Source organism: Pteropus medius, unplaced genomic scaffold (genome assembly GCF_902729225.1).
Source record: "Pteropus medius unplaced genomic scaffold, Ma_sr-lr_union100, whole genome shotgun sequence".
Lineage (NCBI taxonomy): Eukaryota > Metazoa > Chordata > Mammalia > Chiroptera > Pteropodidae > Pteropus > Pteropus medius.
Window position 1 is genome coordinate 1,371,793 of NW_024351073.1, and position 24,525 is coordinate 1,396,317.

At 33.7% G+C, this 24,525-nt stretch overlaps 2 protein-coding genes across 6 annotated transcripts in view; both read left to right on the forward strand.

Annotated features, from left to right (window-relative positions):
- Positions 1 to 11,950, forward strand: part of PRKAA1 (protein kinase AMP-activated catalytic subunit alpha 1) — a 28,593-nt gene extending 16,643 nt beyond the window's left edge. For all 3 annotated transcript variants that reach the window (XM_039842597.1, XM_039842599.1, XM_039842598.1), the window contains 6 exons: positions 2,054 to 2,198; positions 3,374 to 3,461; positions 4,467 to 4,691; positions 5,971 to 6,457; positions 6,576 to 6,702; positions 9,067 to 11,950. In XM_039842597.1, coding sequence (XP_039698531.1) covers positions 2,054 to 2,198; positions 3,374 to 3,461; positions 4,467 to 4,691; positions 5,971 to 6,457; positions 6,576 to 6,702; positions 9,067 to 9,311 — 1,317 coding nt within the window. In that variant the 3' untranslated portion in view covers positions 9,312 to 11,950. The remainder of the gene's footprint in view (positions 1 to 2,053; positions 2,199 to 3,373; positions 3,462 to 4,466; positions 4,692 to 5,970; positions 6,458 to 6,575; positions 6,703 to 9,066) is intronic.
- Positions 11,951 to 15,412: 3,462 nt separating this feature from the next.
- Positions 15,413 to 24,525, forward strand: part of TTC33 (tetratricopeptide repeat domain 33) — a 37,238-nt gene continuing 28,125 nt past the window's right edge. The window contains exons 1-3 of one of the 3 annotated variants that reach the window (XM_039842602.1): positions 15,573 to 15,695; positions 17,171 to 17,242; positions 20,822 to 21,043. In XM_039842602.1, coding sequence (XP_039698536.1) covers positions 20,823 to 21,043 — 221 coding nt within the window. In that variant the 5' untranslated portion in view covers positions 15,573 to 15,695; positions 17,171 to 17,242; position 20,822. Of the gene's footprint in view, positions 15,696 to 17,170; positions 17,243 to 20,821; positions 21,044 to 24,525 lie in introns of all 3 variants that reach the window. The other 2 variants (XM_039842601.1, XM_039842600.1) reach the window with 2 other exon arrangements.

The window sequence follows — 24,525 nt, forward strand, 5'->3', positions numbered from 1 at the left end:
ATTCTTGGTTGTCCACTCATTTGAGAGTGAGGTACTAAATGCCAGGCTCATGTGCATGGAACTCAGTGGTTGATTAGATCCCCATAGCTTCATTAGGCAGGGACTTGTCCACTTTAGTAGGGTACACCAAATGTCAGTAATTACACATATCTTTCTTTGCATCAGATAGTTGCTCCAGAAGAAACTTTTCCAATTTCCTTGAGGGTATCAGCGTAGCTGCCAGTACTTGGAAGCTGAATGGAGAAGCCTGCAAGCGTCACGTCACTAGTTAGTATACTGACTTTCATTGAGTCCCTATGTTTTCCTTCGGGTTCCTCATCCCTACTTTGGTGTCCTTGAGGACAGAGCAGAGTCAGCCTTTAAAGAGTAAATCATCAGTCTTATTCCCCAATAGGGGTGAGTTTAAAACTTTTTCAACCAATTATTCTGTTTTCAGCCTACCTCTTCTGAATTACCATCAGAAATTCCTAATGCTTCCAAATTCCTAATGCTTCCAGTTTGAGTCGTTCCAGGGTTCTGTTTGTAGAGGAGTTCATTATTGGATTCCATCCCTATAGGCTTAGGTGTCAGCTTCCTCTGGTTGGCGAAGTCTTTATCACTGTTCATCCACTCTCCAGCTTGGTGACTCCTCTTGATTACAGCTGCCTTCTCTCTTGCTCTTTTTGTTGTTATATGCTAATGTCATTTTGGTGATATTTCAAGGAGGTAGACAAAAGGTTCCGTCTGCCATTTTTAACTGGAAATATGCTTTGACTTTTCTAATCTTCCTTTGTAGATATCCCCTCCTTCATCCTTTGTACTGTATTTATTATTAATATAGTATAATCTTCATTTTTGTAGTCTATCTAGTTATTTTACTTCTTTTATTTAATCAATTGTTTTCTTCTCTTCCACATTTAGAACACATTCTTTTTTTTTCATTTAGTATATCTGATACAAAGCTGTATTAAAAAATGAACCTATATTTCTTCTAGAAATAAAGGTGTTAGGTTGCTAATGTATTAGTATTTTTTTTTAGAGGAAGGGTATCTCATAGTACTTTGATGGTTTTTATCTTGCTTTCAAAAAAATTATTATTTCATCTTTTCTTCCAGATTACCCATGTCATTTAAAGTATAAGAATCTGGTTTTAGAATGCTAATTTGTGACCTGTTTTAGAGAATTGCTTGTTAGAGTCCTTTGCTTAGAGGATCAATAGCTTATTTATTAAATATGACTTCTTGAGAGTAGGCATGTCCAAGTAATGATTATAATTTATGAAAACATAAGAAAATGTGGATAAACAGAAAGAAATTTTTAAAGAATATTTTAAAAGTTGCAGCATAATATATAATTTTTTCAGTAAGCAGATTAAAGATAAAATGCTTATTTTATAAAATCAATGAATTAAGGTTTTTCTTTAAAATTAAAATTTTAACATCTTTTATTTCAGGACATATAATCAGACGATTGCTTGCTAATTCATTAACAATGCTTAAATGTTACTTCCTCATAGTTTAAAATAGTATCACCACCACAACATAACTCTGTGCCTTTATCCGGCTTTATTGTTTTTTAATTCATTATCATTCATTGGTGTTATATTTGTTCATTGTTTATTTTTGTCAACTGGATTAGGTCCTTTGTTTTATTTGTTGCTTTTTTATAAGTGTCTGAAACAGTGCATGGAATAATGAAGGTGTTCAATAAATATTTGTTAAAGGATGAAAGATTTAATGTTTTGAAATTAAATATTAAATAGGAGAAAACATGTTTAGTTACAAGTAGAGATTGAAACTATTTGAAATAGCTCATGAGCTATAAAGGAAAGCAAGCTATTACATTGTAGTCATGCGAGTGATAACTTTAGAAAGTTCAGTTACTGATTTGGATTCCAAGATCCTATTAGCCTTTCTGTGTTCTGCATATATCTCCTCTGCATTTCAAAAGTATCATATGAGTGAGGTTCATTTGGAAGATTTCATGCATTTTGACAGTTTTATAAATTGGAAAATTATAGGTAGAAGAAGTTTTTGAAGGACACTCCTTTAAGACGCCTCTCTATTTTTCTTAGCTGGATGAAAAAGAAAGTCGACGTCTGTTCCAACAAATCCTTTCTGGTGTGGATTACTGCCACAGGCATATGGTGGTCCACAGAGATTTGAAACCTGAAAATGTCCTGCTTGATGCACACATGAATGCAAAGATAGCTGATTTTGGTAAGGAAACTTTTATAGTTTCATATATTCATTAGGTTTAACAAACATTGTTAGTAGAATTCTTCAGATAACTTTTACTTTTATGTAACAGACTATCCCAAAGTATATCCTCACTATTCTGTTCATGAGCATATAGAAAGGAGAAAAGATAAGGAATTCTCTTTCCTTAGCTTTATATCTTTAAAATTGAGTTTCGTGACAGTAGGTAAACAATTTAAGTTGGTGGCAGTAGAGCCATCATTTGAAAGAGCCTATTACATGTAAAGAAATTAGTGACCTTATTTCCAGTGTATTCTTTTGAACAATTATGGAGCAAGAGGAGAGAGACTGGATTGAGTTATTCAAACTTGGAAAGCCAGAAGGTAAAGTATATGGGCAAGATGATTTAGGGAAAGTAAGGTAAGATATTTTAAATGAAAAATAATTTCACCTTGAGAAAAACATAATTTCAGCTTGAGGAACATTATCTAGATTGTCAAAAATGAATTTACTTTTTCTTTATTTCCTATATAAATTACCATTGACATTATTAAACCTAAGAGAAAAATGAGTATCTGCAACTTTCTTTTGCTTATATGCTTATATTTTCTTATATTTTACTCAGTTTTGAATAGTGATCCAGCCAGTCCTGAGCTGTTTTTTGGTTTGGTTTTGTTTTTTTTTAGGTGACCGACTAAATTATTTGACTTCCTTATTCCTTGTTATAATTATTTTTAGACAGTGCATTTTTGAAGAGACAGAGGTGTCTTTTTGGAGCACAACTAGGAGGGAACTTTCATTTTCAAAATTATTACATTTTTTTAAAGAATCAGAACAGAGGTTAAGAGAAAGTTTCAATTATAATTCTTCCACTCACCTGTTCTACATTATTTATAGTAATTTCTGTATTAATAAAACTTAATCATGCCAAGTTTATTCTAGCAAGCAGAATAACCAGCAGCTTTATATATACTCATTAAACTCTAAAAATGCACTAACTTTAAATGTTGAAATAGATTACAAATTTTCGGGCATAATGACAAACTATTTGGGAACAGTAAAGACTAGGATTTTGTTGGAGCAAAGAATAAAATGATTTATCGCTTTAATGCAAACTCAATTTTATTATTTAATGGAGTTTCGTTTTTATTTTTGTCCTTGGGAAATCTTGAGTGGTTGATTTTGTGCATTTTCAGGTCTTTCAAACATGATGTCAGATGGTGAATTTTTAAGAACAAGTTGTGGCTCGCCCAACTACGCGGCACCAGAAGTAATTTCAGGAAGGTAGTATTTGACCCCCATCTATACATTTCTACTTGCCTTTTTCTCCTCGATTTTATTAGTCTGTAGAATCTATAGTATTGAATTCTGGTGAAAAGAAAGACATTTAAGGCTTATTATTTTCTTATCCATAAAATGTTCAGTTTTAAGAATAAAGCCTAAGAGATTAAGGACTCTGGAGAGGAGAACGTTGGTATGCAAGTCAATATTATGTTTAAGTACTTAGATGACAGTACTTATCTGGACCTAGATACTGGGGTCGGTGTTAAGTAAATAAAAAATGTATTGTAATTATGTATACATGCAATGGGCCATGACTGAGGTCAAATTTTCCCAATTTGGATAAAATCTTTCTGTGAGGTCTAGATGAATGGAAACTTACTTTCAAAACAGTATTTACTGATCAGTTCAACAATTTATTTGAACCAGTTTAAAGAAATCCTTACTCTGAAGCCAGACTTTGAATGGGTTATCTAAGTAGTCCGCACCTATTCTAGTTGGTGGCTACAGTGTATTGCAAATAAGAGTTTAGAATCTTCCGTGAAGCAGTTAGCTTGGCTTCCTTCCACAGCCTAAGACCCCTTTTACCTTGGTAGGATGTCTTGGGTTATTTGGGAGAGTGGATTTAGAGTCGATCAGTAAAGAACAATCTCATTTGATGAAATGTCGTTTAATCTCTCCTCTGTAACCAAAGAACAATGGTTTTAAATTCAGTGATATGTTTGTTTGAGATTTGGCTGTATTGGTTGGAGCTCATGAGGACCATAGTAAGGAAGTAAGAACAGAATTTTAGCTATAGGCTATAATTTTAAAAATTTGACTTGTTTTCAAAGATAATACTGATAGGATTAGTATAGAATTTTTACATGTAGTACATAGTACTGATTATAGAAACCATATTCTGACTAATAATTATTTATGAAGTATCCATATTTAAAAGTTTTGATTAAAAGATTAACTCTTAAATTACTAATGATTATTTAATCCAATGGGTATTTCCTGTTACAGATTGTACGCAGGTCCAGAGGTGGATATATGGAGTAGTGGGGTTATTCTCTATGCTTTATTATGTGGAACCCTTCCATTTGATGATGATCATGTGCCAACTCTTTTTAAGAAGATATGTGATGGAATCTTTTATACCCCTCAGTATTTAAACCCTTCTGTGATTAGCCTTTTGAAACATATGCTGCAGGTGGATCCCATGAAGAGGGCCACAATTAAAGATATCAGGTAATAAAGCAATTTGGAGATTATCAGATCTAATAGTATCAATGATACAAGTCAAGTGAAAGGAAAAGTTGCAGGACAGTATCTATAATGTAATCTGTTTTATGTTAAAAATAGTGTATAGACACATTTATTTACTTTGGCTGCTTTAGGGGGAAGATTGGTAGGAGGGAGACCTTTCACTTTTTACTTATTCATTTTTGTTTGTTTTGAAACTGTAACAGTAAACGTTATTTTACTTTTTAAATTAAAAAGGAAAAGCTAATGAAAAATCAAAAGGACTCTGGTGGGGTGTTAGATTTTGTAGTGGTTCTTTAAGATTTTTTATAGTATGCTTCATATTTGTCTTTTATGTAGTCTCATTAGGATTAATACTTTTTAGTAGTAAATTTGTGTTGCTATTTGAATTCTAATCTCGTGAATTAATCTATTTTCTTTTCTGTTTATCTCAAAGAAATGAGAAATTTTTAATATAATCAATGACATTTTTTGTAGTAGCAGTAGTAGACATCAAATCACACATTACATTGTTTTATAGGTAAAAAATTCATCAGTATTGCCAGTTTCATATGGTTCAACCAAATAGTTTAAATAAGGAAGAGTGATGGTGAAAAATCTACTTTTCAGATTTGGGCGTGCTATTTCTGATGAAGACTTAAAAAAAAAAAGTCACTGAAAACTATGTTTCATCTACCATCATTGTTTCCTTCCTTTTTTTCCCACTATAAAGTTCTCTTGGTTTTATAATAGCTAGACAGCAAGCATATTTCTCTGAGATGGAGAAACAAGGAAAAAAATTAGATGTAGATCTAGAAATAATAAACAAGTAAGCATTAGGATAATGAAGAATAAGGAAAGGTTACATGTAGAACTTAGAGCTTGATTCCTTTCCGTTTGCTCCATATGCTGTAGATTAGCTTAAAAAGAGACTGAATGTCAGGGCATGATTTTACCATCTGACAAATAATTTTCTAAAATTTATATTTTAAAATATCTAAAGGAGCGATGATTTTTCTTGTGTTTTACATATTTTTCCAATTTAAATGTAAAGTATAGATATTTCTTTTCCTGTTACTACAGCAATGCTTTCTCCCTCTTAAAATCAGAGAGAGGCTGGAGCATTTCTCCCAATATACACAATGAAATATGAGGAAGAAAAGGAAAATCTCAGCTTAAAAATTAATAATACAGTATGAATATAAATATAAGTGAATTCATATCCTAAATTCCCCAAACTGTTACTTTCATCACTGCTCCTCCTTACCCTGCCATTTTCCCTCAGGGAACATGAATGGTTCAAACAGGATCTTCCAAAATATCTCTTTCCTGAGGATCCATCATATAGTTCAACCATGATTGATGATGAAGCCTTAAAAGAAGTATGTGAAAAATTTGAGTGCTCAGAAGAGGAGGTTCTCAGCTGCCTTTATAACAGAAATCACCAGGACCCTTTAGCAGTTGCTTACCACCTCATAATAGATAACAGGAGAATAATGAATGAGGCCAAAGATTTTTACTTGGCGACAAGCCCACCCGATTCTTTTCTCGATGATCACCATTTGACTCGGCCCCATCCTGAAAGAGTACCATTCCTGGTTGCTGAAACACCAAGGGCACGCCATACCCTTGATGAATTAAATCCACAGAAATCCAAACACCAAGGTGTAAGGAAAGCAAAATGGCATTTGGGAATCAGAAGTCAAAGTCGACCAAATGATATCATGGCAGAAGTTTGTAGAGCAATTAAACAACTGGATTATGAATGGAAGGTAGGAAAGAAAGGACATTATGATTATTAACACATTTGGCAAACTTGTAGTATATAAAGTGCTTTATAGAAGAATTGCTTTTGACTTTTGTTTTTTTTTGTCCATACCAATTTGGTAGGTTGTAAACCCATATTATTTGCGTGTTCGAAGGAAGAATCCTGTGACAAGTACATACTCCAAAATGAGTCTACAGTTATACCAAGTGGATAGTAGGACCTACTTATTGGATTTCCGTAGTATTGATGGTATGTACATCATAAAACACCATAGATGACATATTAGACTTTGTTACTTTGTTAACTTGGTCTTTTAGTCTTTGATTCTTTTGAAGCTTCTTGAATTGTTCCTAGAAACTCAATAGCAAAATAATGTAAAATGTGAAATTTTTTTGCCTTTTCAATGTCAACATTTATGAATCTGTTATTCTTGTAATCTTAAAAGTATCTTGTCCTTTTAAGATTATCTTGTAGAATCCTCAAAGCCAGATGCAGTCTGATCCTAAAGTGATAGTTTCTGCCACATTTCTGTTTTTCGATGTGGTTCATTTTGGTAAGATAAAAATGTGTTATTTAGAAATAAATACTGACTTTTAAGTTTTTTTATTAAATAATTTTTATATCTGATATTTAATTTTTTTTCATTTAAGGATTAGAGTATAGTCACTAGCTTTTAGAATTGAGTGATGTGGCACTGTAAATAGATTTGATTAGTAGCTCAACGAGATAGGAAATTATTTGCTGAGTAAGGGTTCCTGCAGGGCACTGAGAGAGAAATGTTTTGTAGGGACTTCTTGTTATTTTTCTCCTCTGAATCAGCCTTTTCCTCCTAGGCTGACACTAGAGACAATCAGAGATATGCATCTTTTATAATTTGTGTGAGAGTTAACATGATTCCAATTTAATTCTCTTTCAGTAAAGGGTATTTTATGTCCAAGATAACTATCATAATTAGCTGAAGGTGACATTGCTAACCTCAAACCTAGACTGCTAGGTTTATTTAGCTAGGTAACTATAGGTACATTTCTATTTACTGACTACCATAAATAATCATAGACGATCTGATGATTAAATCACTGAAATATTTAAAATTTTAAGTGGTCATCAAAATAATGACCCTATTGTACTGTAAGATCTTAAAATATCTTTTTGCATTTTATTAAAGAAACATTAACTATGAAGAATATTGATTTACTGTTTTAAAAGTTTCAAAATGAAAATGTATACTTAGAAAATATATCTCTCATTATGTGTAGTTTGCCAGAATAGCTCCTTCTTAATTATTTAGATTGGTTAAATTGAGGTAAATTAACTCTAGAAAGCAGACCCTTTGTTTTTGTTGGAAAAAATATCTTATATGCCAAGATTGTGTATGTGTGTGAGTGTGTGTGTATGTGTATGAATGAATAAACTTATAATAGACATAATAAATGGTGCAATAATCACGACATGGTTTGAAATTTACATGAATTCAGATTTCTCATGTGCATATGCTCTTAAACCTAATTTACCTTACCTGTTGGAACACATTTAATTTATAATTCAAGTAAATATTCTTTCTCTAGCCCATCATTATAAAAGGGTATAGCTTTATAAATAAAGGTTCTCTCACAAACAAAGCTTTTAATTTGGTAAACGTTAATGACAGTTCTTCATTGCCCAAATCAATTGAGTTGAGGTATGTTGCTATTTTTATTCATATAAGATTGTATGGCATTATTAGGTAAGATTCACCTATGAATTTTTTTGTCATTTTTGTAAACTCAAAGATAGTATCTACATAGTATCAGAAAGATACAGATTTGACCTGTGATAAGCTGGCCAAAACTGTTTGTCTGCTTATCTTTATGACCAAGTGGTATTTATCTGCTAACAAATACTAAATGTAGTCTGAGATATGGAATGGATTTTATTTTTCTCATTGTATTTGGATCGGATTCTCAACCTTAGGTTTATTAGCACCTGAGTTTACCAATGGAATGACTATTTACTGCTTTTGTATTGTGTTCCCAACTTTAGTTTTTCCTTGATTTTTTTCATTTCCCTGATTTTGTTCATTTCGTTCACTGTTGCTCTTTTATGAGATCTTAAATCAAATATTGAAGAGAAAGTGGGTGAGCGAAAAGCACTGAGATGGGAGGAGACTTGGGTTCTAGATTTACATTTCTGTTCACTTGTTACTTATTGCAAATCCCTTAACTTTTGGGAGTTTATGTTTTATTGATAAAACAAAGAGCTGGATGAAATGATTTCCAAGATTCCTTCCAAATTTTAAGTGCATTTCTATAATTTTAATATAGAAGGATTAATTCTTATTGCTAGGGAATGTTTCTTAAGCCCCACATTATTAGTTTATTGGGCTCTTAATTTTGGAATGTAAAATTGATACGTAGCTACATACTATATCTAATCTTGATTAGCCATCAGAATACCTGCTGTGTATAAAAGTGAGTAATTTAACACCTATGCTTTGCCTCTATTTGAGAAGGTATTCAAAATAGACATGCTCTTAATAGCTGGTCAATGATCACGCTCAAAGAAAATTAAATATTATTAAAAATTTTGGGTGTGTGTGTAATGGATTATAATTAATTGAAATTTTTTTTTACCCAGACGAAATTACTGAAGCCAAATCAGGGACTGCTACACCACAGAGATCGGGATCGGTTAGTAACTATCGATCTTGCCAAAGGAACGATTCAGATGCTGAGGCTCAAGGAAAATCCTCAGAAGCTTCTCTTACCTCATCTGTGACCTCACTTGACTCTTCTCCTATTGACTTAACTCCAAGACCTGGAAGTCACACAATAGAATTTTTTGAGATGTGTGCAAATCTAATTAAAATTCTTGCACAGTAAACCTAAAACTGCTTATTTCTTTGATAGCAATAAGCATGCATAATAAATCATAGCCAAATGCTTCCATTTATAATCAAGTTATACATAATTATAACTGAGGTTTGGCCTTCTGGAATGCATTTTGCACAGGGATTGGAACATGATTAATAGTTAAAAGCCTAATGTGCAAAAATGAATTAAGATAATTTTGTCGTTCATTGTTCAGTAAGTATATAGCATAACATAATATACACAGTGAATTATAGGTCTCTCAGGCTCACTTGGTTTTTGGCTATTTTATATTTAGTGTATACAGGGCTTTGTAGAATATTAATTTACCATAAAGGCCTTCATATATTATTACATGTTGATGTGTTATATATTTGCTTCATAAATTTATTCATTAAATATTTGCCTAGAACCCCCAGAGAACTTTATAGATGAATTATTTTCTGGGTTCCTTAACTTCTTAAATAGCAAGTGTCTTCCAACTGTAGGGACGGTCTGGATGACTCTTCCATATCTCCCTCTTAATATTCTATAGTATATGATAGGTCACATCAAAAATAGTAGACACATGAAAATTTTTCCTTTAGCTTGGTTAAGTCTAAAACACACGGAACTAATAAATTCAGATACTCTAGGAACTAAGTTTTAATTTTAACAATTTGTCCCAATACATTCTGTATAAAATTGCTCTTTTTGTCACAAGACCTGAGTTACATATACTGTAAATAAATCATGTTGTTTTTGCCAATCTCACAAATTTCTCTCCTTATCATGTCAGTCAGTATTGAATGTATGCAGACACTTCTTGTCATTCGATTACGTATCTTTTAAATCAATTCAGTGCACGGAAAGAACATCTCTTACAAACTTTAAAAGTTCAGATGAGTTCTTCTCCCAAATTTTATCAAACATTTTTAAAAACAAAAATTGAAAGCTATAGGGTATATACATGTGTATCTACCAGTTGGATTCAACACTTGTTAACATTTTGCCATATTTGCTTTATATCTATAGATGCATATACAGTTACACACGTATAAACATATACCTGAACCGTTTGGATGTTGCAGACATACTCATCACTGCTCAACACTTCAAGCATGTCCTAAAAATAATATTTTTCCTGAAAAAACAATCGTATTAGAAAATTAATAATTCCATAATGTCATCTAATCATGTGTATTTAGTTTTCCCCAGTCGTTCTCCAGGTTTCTTTTATAGCTGGTTATTTCAAACCAGATCCAGTTAAAGTTGCATTTGGTTATGTTTCCTTATTCAGGTATGACATTATTTTGATAAATACGGAACAGACTGGTTAGTTCTTGTAAATAGTCACAATTGTTTTTGGATTTTAATTACTTTTAAAAGTAGCATTATGGGAACCTCCTAAAAATGTTTAATCTTCCTAAGATTTGATTTATATTTTCGTTTTCTTGCTCTTAGTAATAGCATTACATAATACGTGTAAATGAAGATTTAAAGTCACCTCAGATAAAATTGGTATTGTATATGCTAAAAAAATAAGTATTACCCATATTTGCCTTACATTATTTTAACTTCAAGAAATTGATTTTTTTGGTATTAATCATTTTTCCATTGCGACAGAGCTATCCTTTTTTGTCTTTTCAGACTTTATTAATGTAGGGTTGTTTTTGGCAAATACAGTGAGCACCTGTATAATTAGGTAATGATGTACTCAAATGTCGTGATAGCTTGCATAGTTACTATAGCTGTAGATTTGGCTCCAGAACCCCAAGAAACATGCACTGAATTCAAAAGAAAAATCTTGGCTTCTTTTTGTCCAGGGCTTGTTCTATTCAATTAAGAATCTGAAAGCTGTATAAAGTAAGAGGAGTTCCATTTAAATGTAAGTTCAAAACTGTATTTATAACTTGTATGTGGCCCTCTGTTTTGAAGATGTTTATTTTACATAGGCTCTCTAAGTGCAGCATTATTCCTGATGTTAAGAACAGGAGACTGTATTTTTAAAGTTAAAAATTTGTATATAGAACTAAGACTTATAATGTCTCTATAAGCTGTTGTGGGGATGGGGGGAACAAAAAGAACCAATTAAATAGGACCTCTAAAAATTGTTAATTTTGTAAACTGCTTCTTTTTAAGTTATTGTGATTCCTTTTAGTTACTGAGTTTTATTTTGAAGATATTTAAATATTGCACTTGTACAAATAGTATAATAAATGCACAGACTATTGCAGTAAATTCTTTTTTAAGCTGGGATATTTGAAATGACAACTTTTGGTTGAGTATGTCAAGGTTGCATCAGAATTTTCAAAAATTCATTGTAGTTTGCAAATTCTTACTAATTGAAGATGTAAGGGAGTCAATACAAATGATTTTTAATCTTTTTTTATTTTTTCAGCAATTTATATTTTTTGTGTTTTTATGCAACCATATTTTTACTTTGTCTTGACAACTGAAAGATGTATAAGGTTTTTGCCAGAAATGTACTGTATACATAGTTTTAAATATAACAGATTTTACTGATATGTAAAAATTTTGCCATGAAAATAAATGATTTCTCACTGAGAGGAACTTTTCTACCAGGTTGGGGGATATGGGAGCTTAATATATCATATCTAATTTAAAATAATTTCACTGAAATAAACTCCATTGCTTTTACTTTGATTATATTTTCTCTTGCGATGCTTTGTAGTTTTTCAGAGTTTTAAATGATTTTATACAAAAATCTCATACCCTCACCTCCACCCTTTTGACCTTGTAGTGATACCATTCACACTGAATTAATGCTTTGTGGACTGTGGCTAGATGTGGAACTCCATGCATCTATGCTCTGACTGGCACCTTTGAAATGAAAGAAAAATGTGTTTAAATCTTTTCCCTATCTCCCCCATTTACAACAGAAATCTCATATTCTCTGTGAGTTCTCCTGACCAAATGAATGAAATTCCACACACAACATAACTGGTAAATTGGTAGTAGGGTCGAAATCAATCTTTGTGGTACACTATTCTGAGACATGTTTATGTTTGTTTTGAATGGAGTATATTTATAAAAGTTAAAATACTTGGATATAGTAAATGAGTAATAAAGAATAACATCATTTTTCATCTGTTACAATGTGCTTAACTTTTTTAACCACTGGGGAAACCAAATGAAAAAAAAAAACAACCAAACAATTGTTTATAGTTGACCATCTGTGTACCTTTTTAGCCCATTTCTCGATTGCCCAGAGAATACTCGGTGGCGGCAGCGGCTGCAGCATTTACCCCGAGATAACTCACAGATTACAGTCCTAACCTTACCTCTAAATTTTGCCACAAAATATCTTGCTCTCATTATGATTTTAGTATCGATAATCTTTGGAAACAAATGACATCATTCTATTTATAGCATTCTGTTTTTAGTAGTGGTATTTGCATTTACAAAATATAGTAATTCGTGATCGCTGAAAATGTTAAATCCTAGATGTTCCACTTTGTGTTGCTCCATGCTTTGAACTTTACCATACTGATCATCATATACATTTCTGTTACATTAGGATTAGAGACAAATTCTGTTTAGAAATAACTCCAAGAACAGTTTTTATATTTTATTTTCACATTGAAAACCAGTCAGATTTGCTTCAGCCTCAAAGAGCATTGTTTATGTAAAATTAAATTAACATTGGCAGCGAGCTGCACTTTTTTTCTAAATGGGAAATGGGTTAAATAATGTGCCTAAATATAAAATATAGTGCTTGAACAAATTTAACACTCAAATATTGTGATTTTTGTCTCAAACTAGTTTTTATTTCATCTTAAAAATCAACCACCTAAACAATATTAATATATATATGATAAAAGCCAAAGCAGCTACCTTGTATCACTGGCTGCTAACATTGGATTTGGTTAGAATTCCACTAGTGTTAGAATTCAAATAGTATATCTTGTATGCAATGTGGCATTGTTAGGCAGGGTTTGTGCTAGATTATTGGCATTCTATATCTTTAAAATAGCTTGATAAGTGTCACAAAACAATACTAAAGACTATTATGAACAGCACATAGAGTTGTTCTTTTAGGGAACTTATAAATTATTCTAGGTATTTAACCTGACAGTACACAATTGTACAAGAAATTATCTTGTTTGAAAATCAGGACTGAACTGTTCTATTTATTGTGAATGTCAATAAATGTCAACTAAAGTAGCCTTTATCAGAGGAGTGGATTAAGATTATTTGAGAGATTTAGAAAAGACCCTTCAAGCACCATTTAATTATTCTGCAAACTATCCCCTCAGATGGTTACTATGAATCAAGTACTACAAATATGACCATAAGGCACAAATCTTGCTCTAAATGTCTTGTTAGGGATATATATTTTAAAGACTTTGTAGGTATATATAGAAAAATGCACAAACCATAGATTTGGCTTAAATATTCAGTTATAGGTTTGTAGTGAACATGGCCATGTAAACCTCTACTCAGTTTAAGAAATATTGCCACCATCTTAGTGTCTTTTGTAAGCAACACAGAACAACCTGGTACAGTGTGGGAAGGGAACTACACAAGACTGAATGTCAGGAGTAGGGATCATAGGAGGCCATCTTGGAGACTGGCTACCACAATCATGCACTGATTATTTTGAAAATACTGGTTTGCGTATGCAGCTCTTAATATGTTGATACATTTAATCCAACAACAAATAAAAATCATATCTGATATTACAACTAATATCCTCAGAAAAGTATGGAAGTATTGGGAAGCTGTCAAGATCATTATGGCAAATACATTTTCCTAAATGACAATTTCTGCTTTAATCATTGAATTTTATCATTGGCAACACTATCAGTTGCTTACTTGAGGTAAGAGGCTCCCTTTGTTCCTTTTTAAGAACAGACCTGTCTAATACTCAAGCCTGAATAACCAGCTGGTCTGTCAGTCGTTCTAAGTAAAAGTTGTATTCCACAAAGAAAGTACCTACTTTAGTTCATAATGCGATCTAACAAGTGCTTTCACTTGAGACATCATACCTCAGTATATAGCAGAAGTACTTAGTATTACTCCCATTTTGTCATACAGAATGGTCATTTTAATAAAATTTTTACTGCTTTATCAAGGACATTCTTGAGTGATTGCATTTTTTTCCTACTAGGAGTGTGTGGTGGTGAACAATACAGTGACTAGTAGAGTTTATATTGCCTTGATTCCTGCCGAAGTGCCAGCAGTTTTACCCACTATTGCTTTTCCACTATCAGTGCAAATGTCAACGTTGCGAAAAAGGCAAATGATGTCTTCAAATTAGTGTTAAAATAGTTCTGACTTTCAAAGGGTCTCAGCGACCCTTGGGGGTCTGAGGATCATCTTTGGAGAATCAGTGGTTAAGGGGGTAGGGGTGGTAGAACGATTTTTCTTCCAGGAACATTTGGCAATGTCTGAAGACATTTTTGGTGGTCACAACTGGCAGTGGTTGTAGTGGATGCTAATGGCATTTAGTGGGTAGAGACCAGAGATGTTGCCAAACATCCTACAGTGCACAGGATAGCCCTTCTTTCCGCAACAAAGAATTATCCAGTTTGAAATGTTATAGTGCTGAGAGAGCGAGCGAGCGCCTGGTCCACAAAAATGGCCCCGCTTTTGCACAAGATAGCTACAATGATAAATTAACAACTTTAATTTTTCAATTTCCTAAACACTTCCCTGTGTTACTTTTCCTCACTTGTTTTCAAGCCACGAACCACAGTTTTTTCAGGCAACTTACTTGTATTTTCTGACCGGGAAGCCCACAGTTCAGCCATCGCCCTCTCTGATCTGATCCCCAAGCCCTTTTTCAATGAGTTTTCTCTCTGTCCTCTGTGTGTGGCCGGCCTCATCAGCTAGGGTGGAAAGTGCTTTAGGGCAGAGTCACATCTTAGTGTTCTGAAATTCCCGCAAATCGTTTTCCCCACGCCTGGCCGGCTTTACCTGCTGGGACCCGTAGTTTGGCGGGACCCGCGTCTCTCGGAGCGCAACTCAGCCTGCGCGGGCGCAGTTCCCCGCACTGCCTCGCTGCGCGCGCCCGCGCACTCTTGCAGCTAGAGGGAGCGCCTTGTCCGAGTGGCCAGGACTACAACTCCCAGAGGGTAACGGGGTAGGGGTGGCCGCAGTGGCTTTTGGGATTTGTGGTCCAGGGAAAGGAATCGGCGGATAAGAAAGCCTCTGAGAGTCGCCTCTTCTCTCACCTTTTCTCTGGAACTTTCTGACGCTCCAGGTCATCCAACTGCATATCTTGGGAGACCAGGCACCAAAGGTAGGCAGGTCCGAGGTCAGGCATGATGATTTCCGCTTCCGGTGTGCAAAGGGCAAGCGGGATGTAAACACCGGGCCAGGGTAGTGGTCATCAGGTAACAGGGGCTACCCGATTCGTGGTGGAAACCGGAGGAAAAGCAGGAAAAGGAGGTGAGTAGGTCTTGTGGTTAGGGGAGAAAAGAACTTCATAAGTTGGAGGTGAAACTTAATGGGGCTGTGGCAAAGCCAGGACACTCAGGTTGGTTTTTAGATACTAGCAAGTCCGGGGGTGGGCCCTCCCTTGCAGTGATGCCCTGGGTGGCTTCAGAGATTTCTAGACTGTTCTTGGGGCTTCGACCTTTCCTCAGCGATGAGAGGAGCGGAACAGAGCTAGATTTCCACCTCGCTGTAGACGGTCTCTGCGGATGAGGGCGGGGCTCGTGAACTCCAGGGTGAGGGTCAAGCCTGCTTTTCTGAACTTCGTTTAGTTCAGCGGTCCCCAACATTTTTTAGAACCAGGGAGAATTTAATGTCTGATGATCTGAGGTGGAGCTGAGGAGGCGATGTTAGCGTTGGGGAGAGGCTGCAAATACAGATGAAGCTTGCTCCCGTGGCTCATCTCCTGCTGTGCTGCTTGGGTCCTAATAGGCCATTGGCGGTATGAATCTGTGGCCAGGGAACCCCTGGCGTAGTTCGCAGTTTTTTATTGTTGAAAACGAAGAGAAGTTGCTAATACTGGTTTTTCTCAGAGAAACATTTTCGGAGAAATAGTTTCTTGAATTCCTCACCTCTGAATACATCCCTGTACCCAGAAGGTCTCTGTTTTGATTTTCTGAAGATCATGTAAATTCAGTGGTTTCTTGCCTTGGGTGCTGTATCCTCCGACACAGTGAAGACAAGCATTCTCTGGCTTGCTGCTGGGTAAAATGTCAAGCAGTCAACTGTAATTGAGCGCCTACTATAGGCATAATGTACCAGCAAAAGAATTTAGAATAATACGTCATTGTTTAGAATTTTCATGGCATTTATTAACTGTAATTCGGCATAAAATCAGTTTGTTGTTTTATGAGTTTAACTTGAAACCCATATGATTTACCAATATGATTTTTTTTATCCTTGTGAAAAACGTAAAGGTTAAGATGTTGGCATCTTGTGCATCTAACTGCAGATTCAAGAAAGTCTTCTTTATAAGAAGTTTCAATTTAATGTTCAAATAGCTTTAGAGAAACAATGAACTCATACTATTTAAGTACCCGAATCAACACGGAGCGTTAATTTTCCAAGGCAGAAAGTGTGTTGCAGATGTTATCAGACTCACCCTTTTTTTTTTAAAGCCTGGCTAATTTTTATTTTTCAAAATTTATAGCCTCCACCAAGCCTCAAGTGTTTCTTCTTTGACATCATGGCATTCTTTGTTTGCCCTCTTATAGCACTTTTCCTGTACTGTAATTGACTATGCTCTTGTGGTCTCCAGACGATTTTGAAGAAAATATAAAACTGTAGTAATGGCCTTGGTAACAGATTCATGCTTTTTAACCTCAGTGGACCCTTGATACTGTTTGGTGTCTTTACTCATCTCTTATTGTTGCTTTTCCTTTTCTCCACAGTGATTATTTCATATCTTTTTAATTCTTTTCATGTCTCAGGTCTATTTCTTTTCCCTTTACTTGGAGCAGATGACTAGCCTCCTGTTGTTCTGAGGAATGTGAAGCTTGGGGGTATGAAATTTGTCATTTTCTTTTTGCTTCACTCCTGACCTTGCCTATACTTTTCATTCAATATTAGCTCTTGTCTGAGAGAAATGTATTGTTGTCCCTCTCTTTAAGGCTAAACTTGTCAATTGCTAGTAGTCACCAGGCCTTTTATACTCCTAAACCTCATTCTTTGCTGACTTTCACAGCTTTTGATCTCTAGAAGATTTTAAGGGATTTGTGGAGGAGAATGGCAGAAACACCTGAGGCAGCTGCTGTGGCTTTTTGATACATGGTTGAGAATCACCATCTGGGGCATTGATCTATACCTGTCTTCAGCATTTATAACAGCGGTTTGGGTTGGAAGGTGGGGATGGTAATGGGAGTCTGAATGACCTATTAATTTTTAAAAAATACATGCGTGTCTGTCCTTTTTTTCTTTCTTTTCCACCTTAAACCCTGCTCCCAATAATCTACAGACTTGACCAATGAGTTATAATGTAATTTGCCTTTAGTAAACACCATGTATTTATCTGTATTAATAGGATTCTCACCCATTAATATGGTGCTTCACATTGCTGATTTAGAAACAAAGTTCCATTTGGAAACTTGAAACCAAAAAACTTAATTATCCTCATTCTTGTCACCTTTAGGGACAGTCAAAACTACAAGACTTCTTTCTTATCTTCAGTTACCCTGATAGCCTGTGAGATGTTCCTATGATCCATTGTCTCACGTTGTCCTCTCTCTACATCTCTGGACTTCTGTTCCATAGTAATCACACTTCCATTTTCAGCCATTCTTGGTTCTTCCCCTAAGTAACTTGTTACCTTAAAACAGAGGAATCTCATTCTCTCATACTATAATGAGTCTGGGGAAAGAGTGTGGCATTGTCCCAGTTCCCTAGTATAGTTTATAATCCATTACTCCTCTAGGCTTTTCTAAAAATCCATGCTCCGGTGGAAAGCATATGGTTCATCCATATCAGTCTATACATTTCTCAATTGCTATAATTTATTGGCACTCACTCATATTTATTAAAAACTTAAGCAGATGACCCACAATTTTCTTACCCCTCCAAGTTCTTCCATTTTCTTGGGCCTTTCCATGTGAATGACCTCACAGCCTTCACTTTGTTTGTCTCTTTCCTTTTAGTGATTACTTATACTTTATTTCAGCCATGTGCATCAGCAACGAAGACCTTGATATCTGCTAGAACTTATTCACTATTTCATTTTTCTCTTATTCCCACAGTGCACATTCTTTGATATTTTTACACAGACCTCTGGTTCATTGCTTTTCCTATCTCTCAAGTCGATCAGTCAGTTGATCATAATCTCGTTGGAATCATAGACTCCTTTAAGAATGGAATGAAAGCTTAGATACTCTTGTTCAGAATGCACACAGGCACATAAAAATTTATATCAATTCCAGGGGTTTCTCAGTATTTTTAAGCCCATCCATGTAACTAGTAAGAGTTCTTGGATCTCTCAGTAAATTTCTTCTCTAAATATTTGTTGAATTCTTCAGAGTTTCCTTTCACTTTATACCATCAATTATTGTCTCTTATATCTTACATTTGTATATCATTGCAGATTTACAAAACAATTTAACATTTGTCGTCTTTTTGAGTCACCCAATACTGTGAATTAAGTCATTTACCAAGTTTGAATCTTTTAAAAACTTTTTATTGTGGAAAATTTCAAACATATATGAAAAGAGAGAGAAAAGTATAAGGAATCTTATGTAGTCATCACCTAACTTCATCAACTGTCAACTCATAGCAATCTTTTCATCTATATTTTTCCTCTACTGTATCTCTATCCCTACTGATTACATTGAAATAATTCCTAGATATATAACTTCATGTGAAATGTTTTAGTATATATTCCTAAAAAATAAGTGTTTTTTAAAATTATTTTTTTAATTTTTCAATTACAATTGACATTCAATATTATATTAGTTTCAGGTGTACAGCACAATGGTTAGACATTAAATAACTTACAAACTTATCTCCCCAGTAAGTCTAGTACCCACCTGGCACCATACATAGTTATTACAATATTACTGACTATATTTCCTATGCTGTACTTTACATCCCTGTGACTGTTTTGTAACTGCCTATTTGTACTTCTTAATCCTTTCACCTTTTTCACCCAGACCCCCAAACCCCTTTTCCATCTGGCAACCATCAATGTGTTCTATCTGTGAATCTGTTTAGTTTGTTTATTTTGTTTTTTAGATTCCATATATAAGTGAAGTCATATGGTATTTGTCTTTCTCTGTCTAACTTATTTCATTTGGCATAACACCCTCTAGGTCCATCCATGTCGTCATGAATAGTAAGATTTCACTATTTTCTTAAGGCCAAGTAACGTTGCATTGTATAAATGTACCACATCTTTATCCAGTCAGTCATCTATGGATAGACACTTAAGTTGCTTCTAGATCAAATGGCTATTATAAATGCTGCAATGAACATTAGATATATCTTTGATATATATATCAAAGATAGATATATCTTTTTGAATTAATGTTTTGGCTTTCTTCAGATAAATACGCAGAAAGTGGAATTGCTAGGTCATGATATAGTTCTATTTTTAATTTTTGAAGAACTTCAATACTGTTTTCCATAGTGGCCGCACCAGTTTGCAATCCCACCAATCATGCACAAAGCTTCTCTTTTCTCCAAATTCTCACCAACACTTGTTTTGTTGATTTATAGATGATAGCCAGTCTGACAGGTGTGAAGTGATATCTCATTGTGGTTTTAATGTGCATTTCTTTGATGATTAGTGACCTTGAGCATATTTTCATATGTCTATTGGCCAATCGTATGTCATTTTTGGAGAACTATCAACTCATAGCAGTTTTTTCACCTATATTTCTCCTCTACTGCATCTCCCACACCCACCTATAACATTGAAACAATTTCTAGATATCATATAATTTTGTAAGAAACATTTTAGTATACATTCCTAAAAGATAAAGGCTCTTTTAATAAACACAATCACAGTACTATTATCATACCTAAAAAAAAAAAAAACCAATTAATTCCTTAATATCATCAAATATCAAATCAGTGTTCTGCTTTTCCCTATTGTTTAATAAATATTTCCTCCTCATTGGCTTGAGTCCAGAGCTAAACAAAATCTACGCATTTTGTTCAGTTAGTATGTCTTAAGTTTCTCTTAATCTAAGGGTTATCTCCCATCTTTCCTTTTTTTTTTTCCTGGCAGTTTATTTCTTGAAAAAACCAGCTTTATTTAAAAAAAAATTTTTTCGGCAGCATCTCTGTCCTGTTATTTAACATGTTCATCCTGATCTCATATTTCTTATATGCTGGTAGAGGCTTGATCTGATTCAGGATTAATTTTTGACAAGAGTACTTCATGGGTAGTATGTCACTTTCATCAGGAGATGCATAATGTTTAGTTGTCTTTTTTGATGATAACAGCCTTTGATGATTGTTGCCTAGGTCCACTATTTAATTAGGAGTTAAAAAATGGTGATAGTTAGATCCTCTTACTCCTTCTTCACCTAGTTGGAATACTTGTATAAAGGGCCAGTGTTGAAATTTAAAGCTATTTCTTTGTCATTTCCCAGAATGGCTTCCTTTGGATGGAAGAGGAAGATTGGTGAAAAGGTCTCAAAGGTCACTTCCCAGCAATTTGAAGCTGAAGCTGCTGATGAAAAGGATGTAGCTGAGAATGATGAAGGGAACTGGCTTCATGCCATTAAACGTAGGAAAGAAATTCTCCTTGAAGGCTGTGCTGAGAAAAGTAAACAACTGAAGGATGAAGGAGCAAATTTGGCTGAAAATAAAAGGTATGTTTTTAGAGTTTTTGTTTTCTGACTTGCTGTCAGTAATGGGATGAAGAGTTATGAATTCTATATATTCATGTTTTTAAAATGTGGTCTAGGTGATAAATTAATCAAAAAATAAGTTTTAAAGTCACCTTTAAACATTACCATAGAATCTGAAAGTATAAAGGAATCATCAAGATGCTTATAACGTCTCTGCTTTGCCATCCTTTTTGTTCTATTGAAAGTGGAATAAATGCTAAATAAAATGTAATCCAACTTACTGGTGGTAGGAGATGGTTTCATTTCTCGAAACTTTCTCCTTGCGATATTATGTACCAGATAAAGTAGATGTTTCCTGAACAGCTTTGAGGGTGTGTATATGCAAAATGTGTATATACATGGAAAAAAATAACTGACTACATATATATTATACATGTATGTTTATATACATATACATACATATATATGTATTCAGTTATTTTTTTCACGTATATAGAAACATACTTGTATATATATGTACATATGTATAAATTTATTTACATATATACATATATATGTCTTCAGTTATTTTTTTCCATCGACTTGTAATATAATTTAGTAAATTCCGTTTTGGTGCACAGGAATTTGATAACAGCGTCATTTATTCTTAGCCCTTCCTAAGCTAAGCTCTTATATTTATCTTTTTTTCTTTTCTCTTTTTTCTACTTTTTAAAATTCCTTTTCCCCTTCCTCTTCATAGCTCTTTCAGTGGCACCAAAAGTCATTCTTCCATAAATCACTAAGAAAAGGACAAATTGTTTAGTAGGTTGTATAGAGAAAGCTGGAATTCTGTATAGAGGAAAATAAAATGATCTTTATCTAATACATACAAAAATGGACTCTATAGCTATCAAAAATCTCAGTGTGAAAGGTAAAAAAACTACCCAGTTAATAAAAGAAAAATAGAAGGTATCTTTATAACCTAGAGATGGAGAAAGACTTTTTTTATTTTTTAAAATTTCAAACCTATGTTACAGTCGAAAGAATAATTAAATCCCCCCTATTCCCTCTATCCAGATTCAAAAATTCTTAGTAATTACTTTATTTATCTCTTCCCATGCAGACACACACACACATAATTGTATATTTATAATTTTTTTGCTGATCTATTTGAAAGTACGTTGCAGACGTTATGATACCTGGCACCTAGTTCAGTATGGTTCTCCTAAGATTAAGGATAGTCTCTTACCAAACACAATAACCGTCAAGCCTGTGAAAATTAATAATTCCGTAATGTAATATCCAGTCCACATTTAGATTTTTCCAATTTTCATCTAAATGTCTTTTGTAGTGTTTGTTTATGGTGTTTTTTTAAACCAGTATCCAAATAAAGTCTACACACTTGGTTATTATGTCTCTTTAGTGTTTATTTAGGACCCATACTTTTATCCCTCATAACATTGACTTGTTGAAGAGTCCAGACTAATTTTTTATTAGATTGTTTCCTTAACTTATTCCTCTAGCTCATGTATTTATTATAAACTGAGAGTTAGGTGTTGAGATCTGATTAAACATTTTGGGCAAGAATACTTCATAGGTATGTTTGTGCTTTATATTGTACCATATTGGGAGATAAATGACATCAGGTTGTTATTAGTGCAGCCATTGGAGAGACCTCGTGCCTATGTCAGTCTGCTATGTGTAATAATTTGCTGAAAGCCCTATTTTTATAAAAATCTTGAAACTTTTATCTTCGGTGAAGAAAATATAGTTGGAAAATTACACAACAACAGGAGGACTTTATTTACACTAAAGATATGATTTTTAGAAGACATATATATGATCAGCAGGAGTAGTATCTGAATAAGTTATTGTTTCGGACAGAATACACTTCATATCATCCAGAGATCTAAAATTAGGACTGTGTGTTTTTGACTGGTTGTCTTCAATGTGGTATTGAAGAGTTCGAGAAATTAAAAGACGTAGTGTTAACAAAACACTACAACTTTTCTTTGTTCCTTTTTTTTTTTTCTTAGTTGGTCAGGGTGGTTAGAAGATTTCTTGTTAATCATTTTTGTCATAAATGAGTCAGAATTGAAAAACCAATATTTTAGTTTCTCGGTCTATTTTTATTTTTTATTCTGGTGTAATCTTTTTTTAAAAAAATGTATTTTAGTATATGTGCTGCCGAAGTGAGCACTTTTAAATATATTTTAATGTAAAACATAAAATGGTGCTTGAACTATAATGTATCAGCATTTCAAATTGGGAATGAAGGGTAGGAAATAAATAACAATCAAGGACAGTTAGCAGCTTAACAGCTTAATTTTAGATTGTGAATTCTCGTTTCTGTTATTTTAGATACAAAGATTTTTCTCCTGTAGAACTTGTGAGATTGACTATTCTGTCTTAGTCAGAAGAAAACCAACTGTAAATTTTCCACATTTATGAAATCACTTTCAGAACATCCATAAAACATCTTTAGAAATTCCTGTAAATGCCTGTTAAAAGTTCATTAACTTTGTTTTTTTTGCCTTTTTTTCTAGACCACACTAGTGTGTGAAAGGGAAAAGCTATTCAGTTATTGCCATGGGATTCCCTCTGAATTTCTTGTGGTAGAAGAGATATCGAATTTGTAGATAAACAAAATAACTCTTGTTTTTTTGCCCACATGTCAAAACATTGAGTCATTTCACTAAAATCAGCTGGATTAGATGCTTTATTTTGAATGGAGACCACTGTGAGATTTCTTTTTTTGCTCATTATCATTTGTTTTAGAGTAATGTGTACATAGCTTTAGAAAATAACTAAACAAAATTTAAGGAATCTCGTGGAATTGAATAGTTCAACAGCTCTATGCCAAAAATAGAAATAGAGATAGCAGTTTAAAATATCTAAGAGAATATGAAACTTGATTGAAAATAATATGAAAAGTATAAAATAATATAAGGTGAATTAGTAGAGTTAAATTAAAAAAAGTAAAGGCTCAGTCCCTGCATTCCAGATCAACTTCATCTTCCATCACCCTCATTTTCACTATATTTTAGCCCACTGGCCTTTCTTGTGTTTTTCAATATAGTTCATATACAACTTTATCTTATGACTTCCTGTATGGAAAGCTTTTATCTCCTGTTTTCTGATGTCTGTTCTTTCAGATCTCTTCTTACATGTCACATTCTCAGCAAGCCGCTCTCTGACTACCCAATCTGAAGCAACACCCCATATTCCTTCTTTCTCCATCACATCAGCATTTTTAGTTTTCTTTTAGCATTTCTTCCTTTTTGAAATCATATACTCATTTAATTTTTTTTTTTTACATGTTATTTGTCTGTCTTCTGTAGAAATGTAGGGATTTTGTCTTTTGTACTGTATCTTCGGCTCTTAGAACAATTTGTCCTACCTACTAGGCTCTCAGTACGTATTTATTGAACATAAAGCTGCTGTTTTTAGCTGTATTATGGTTTAATAGTTTTTTGTGGATTAACTACCCTTTAGAACACAGTATTATGAGAATTTGTTTTTAT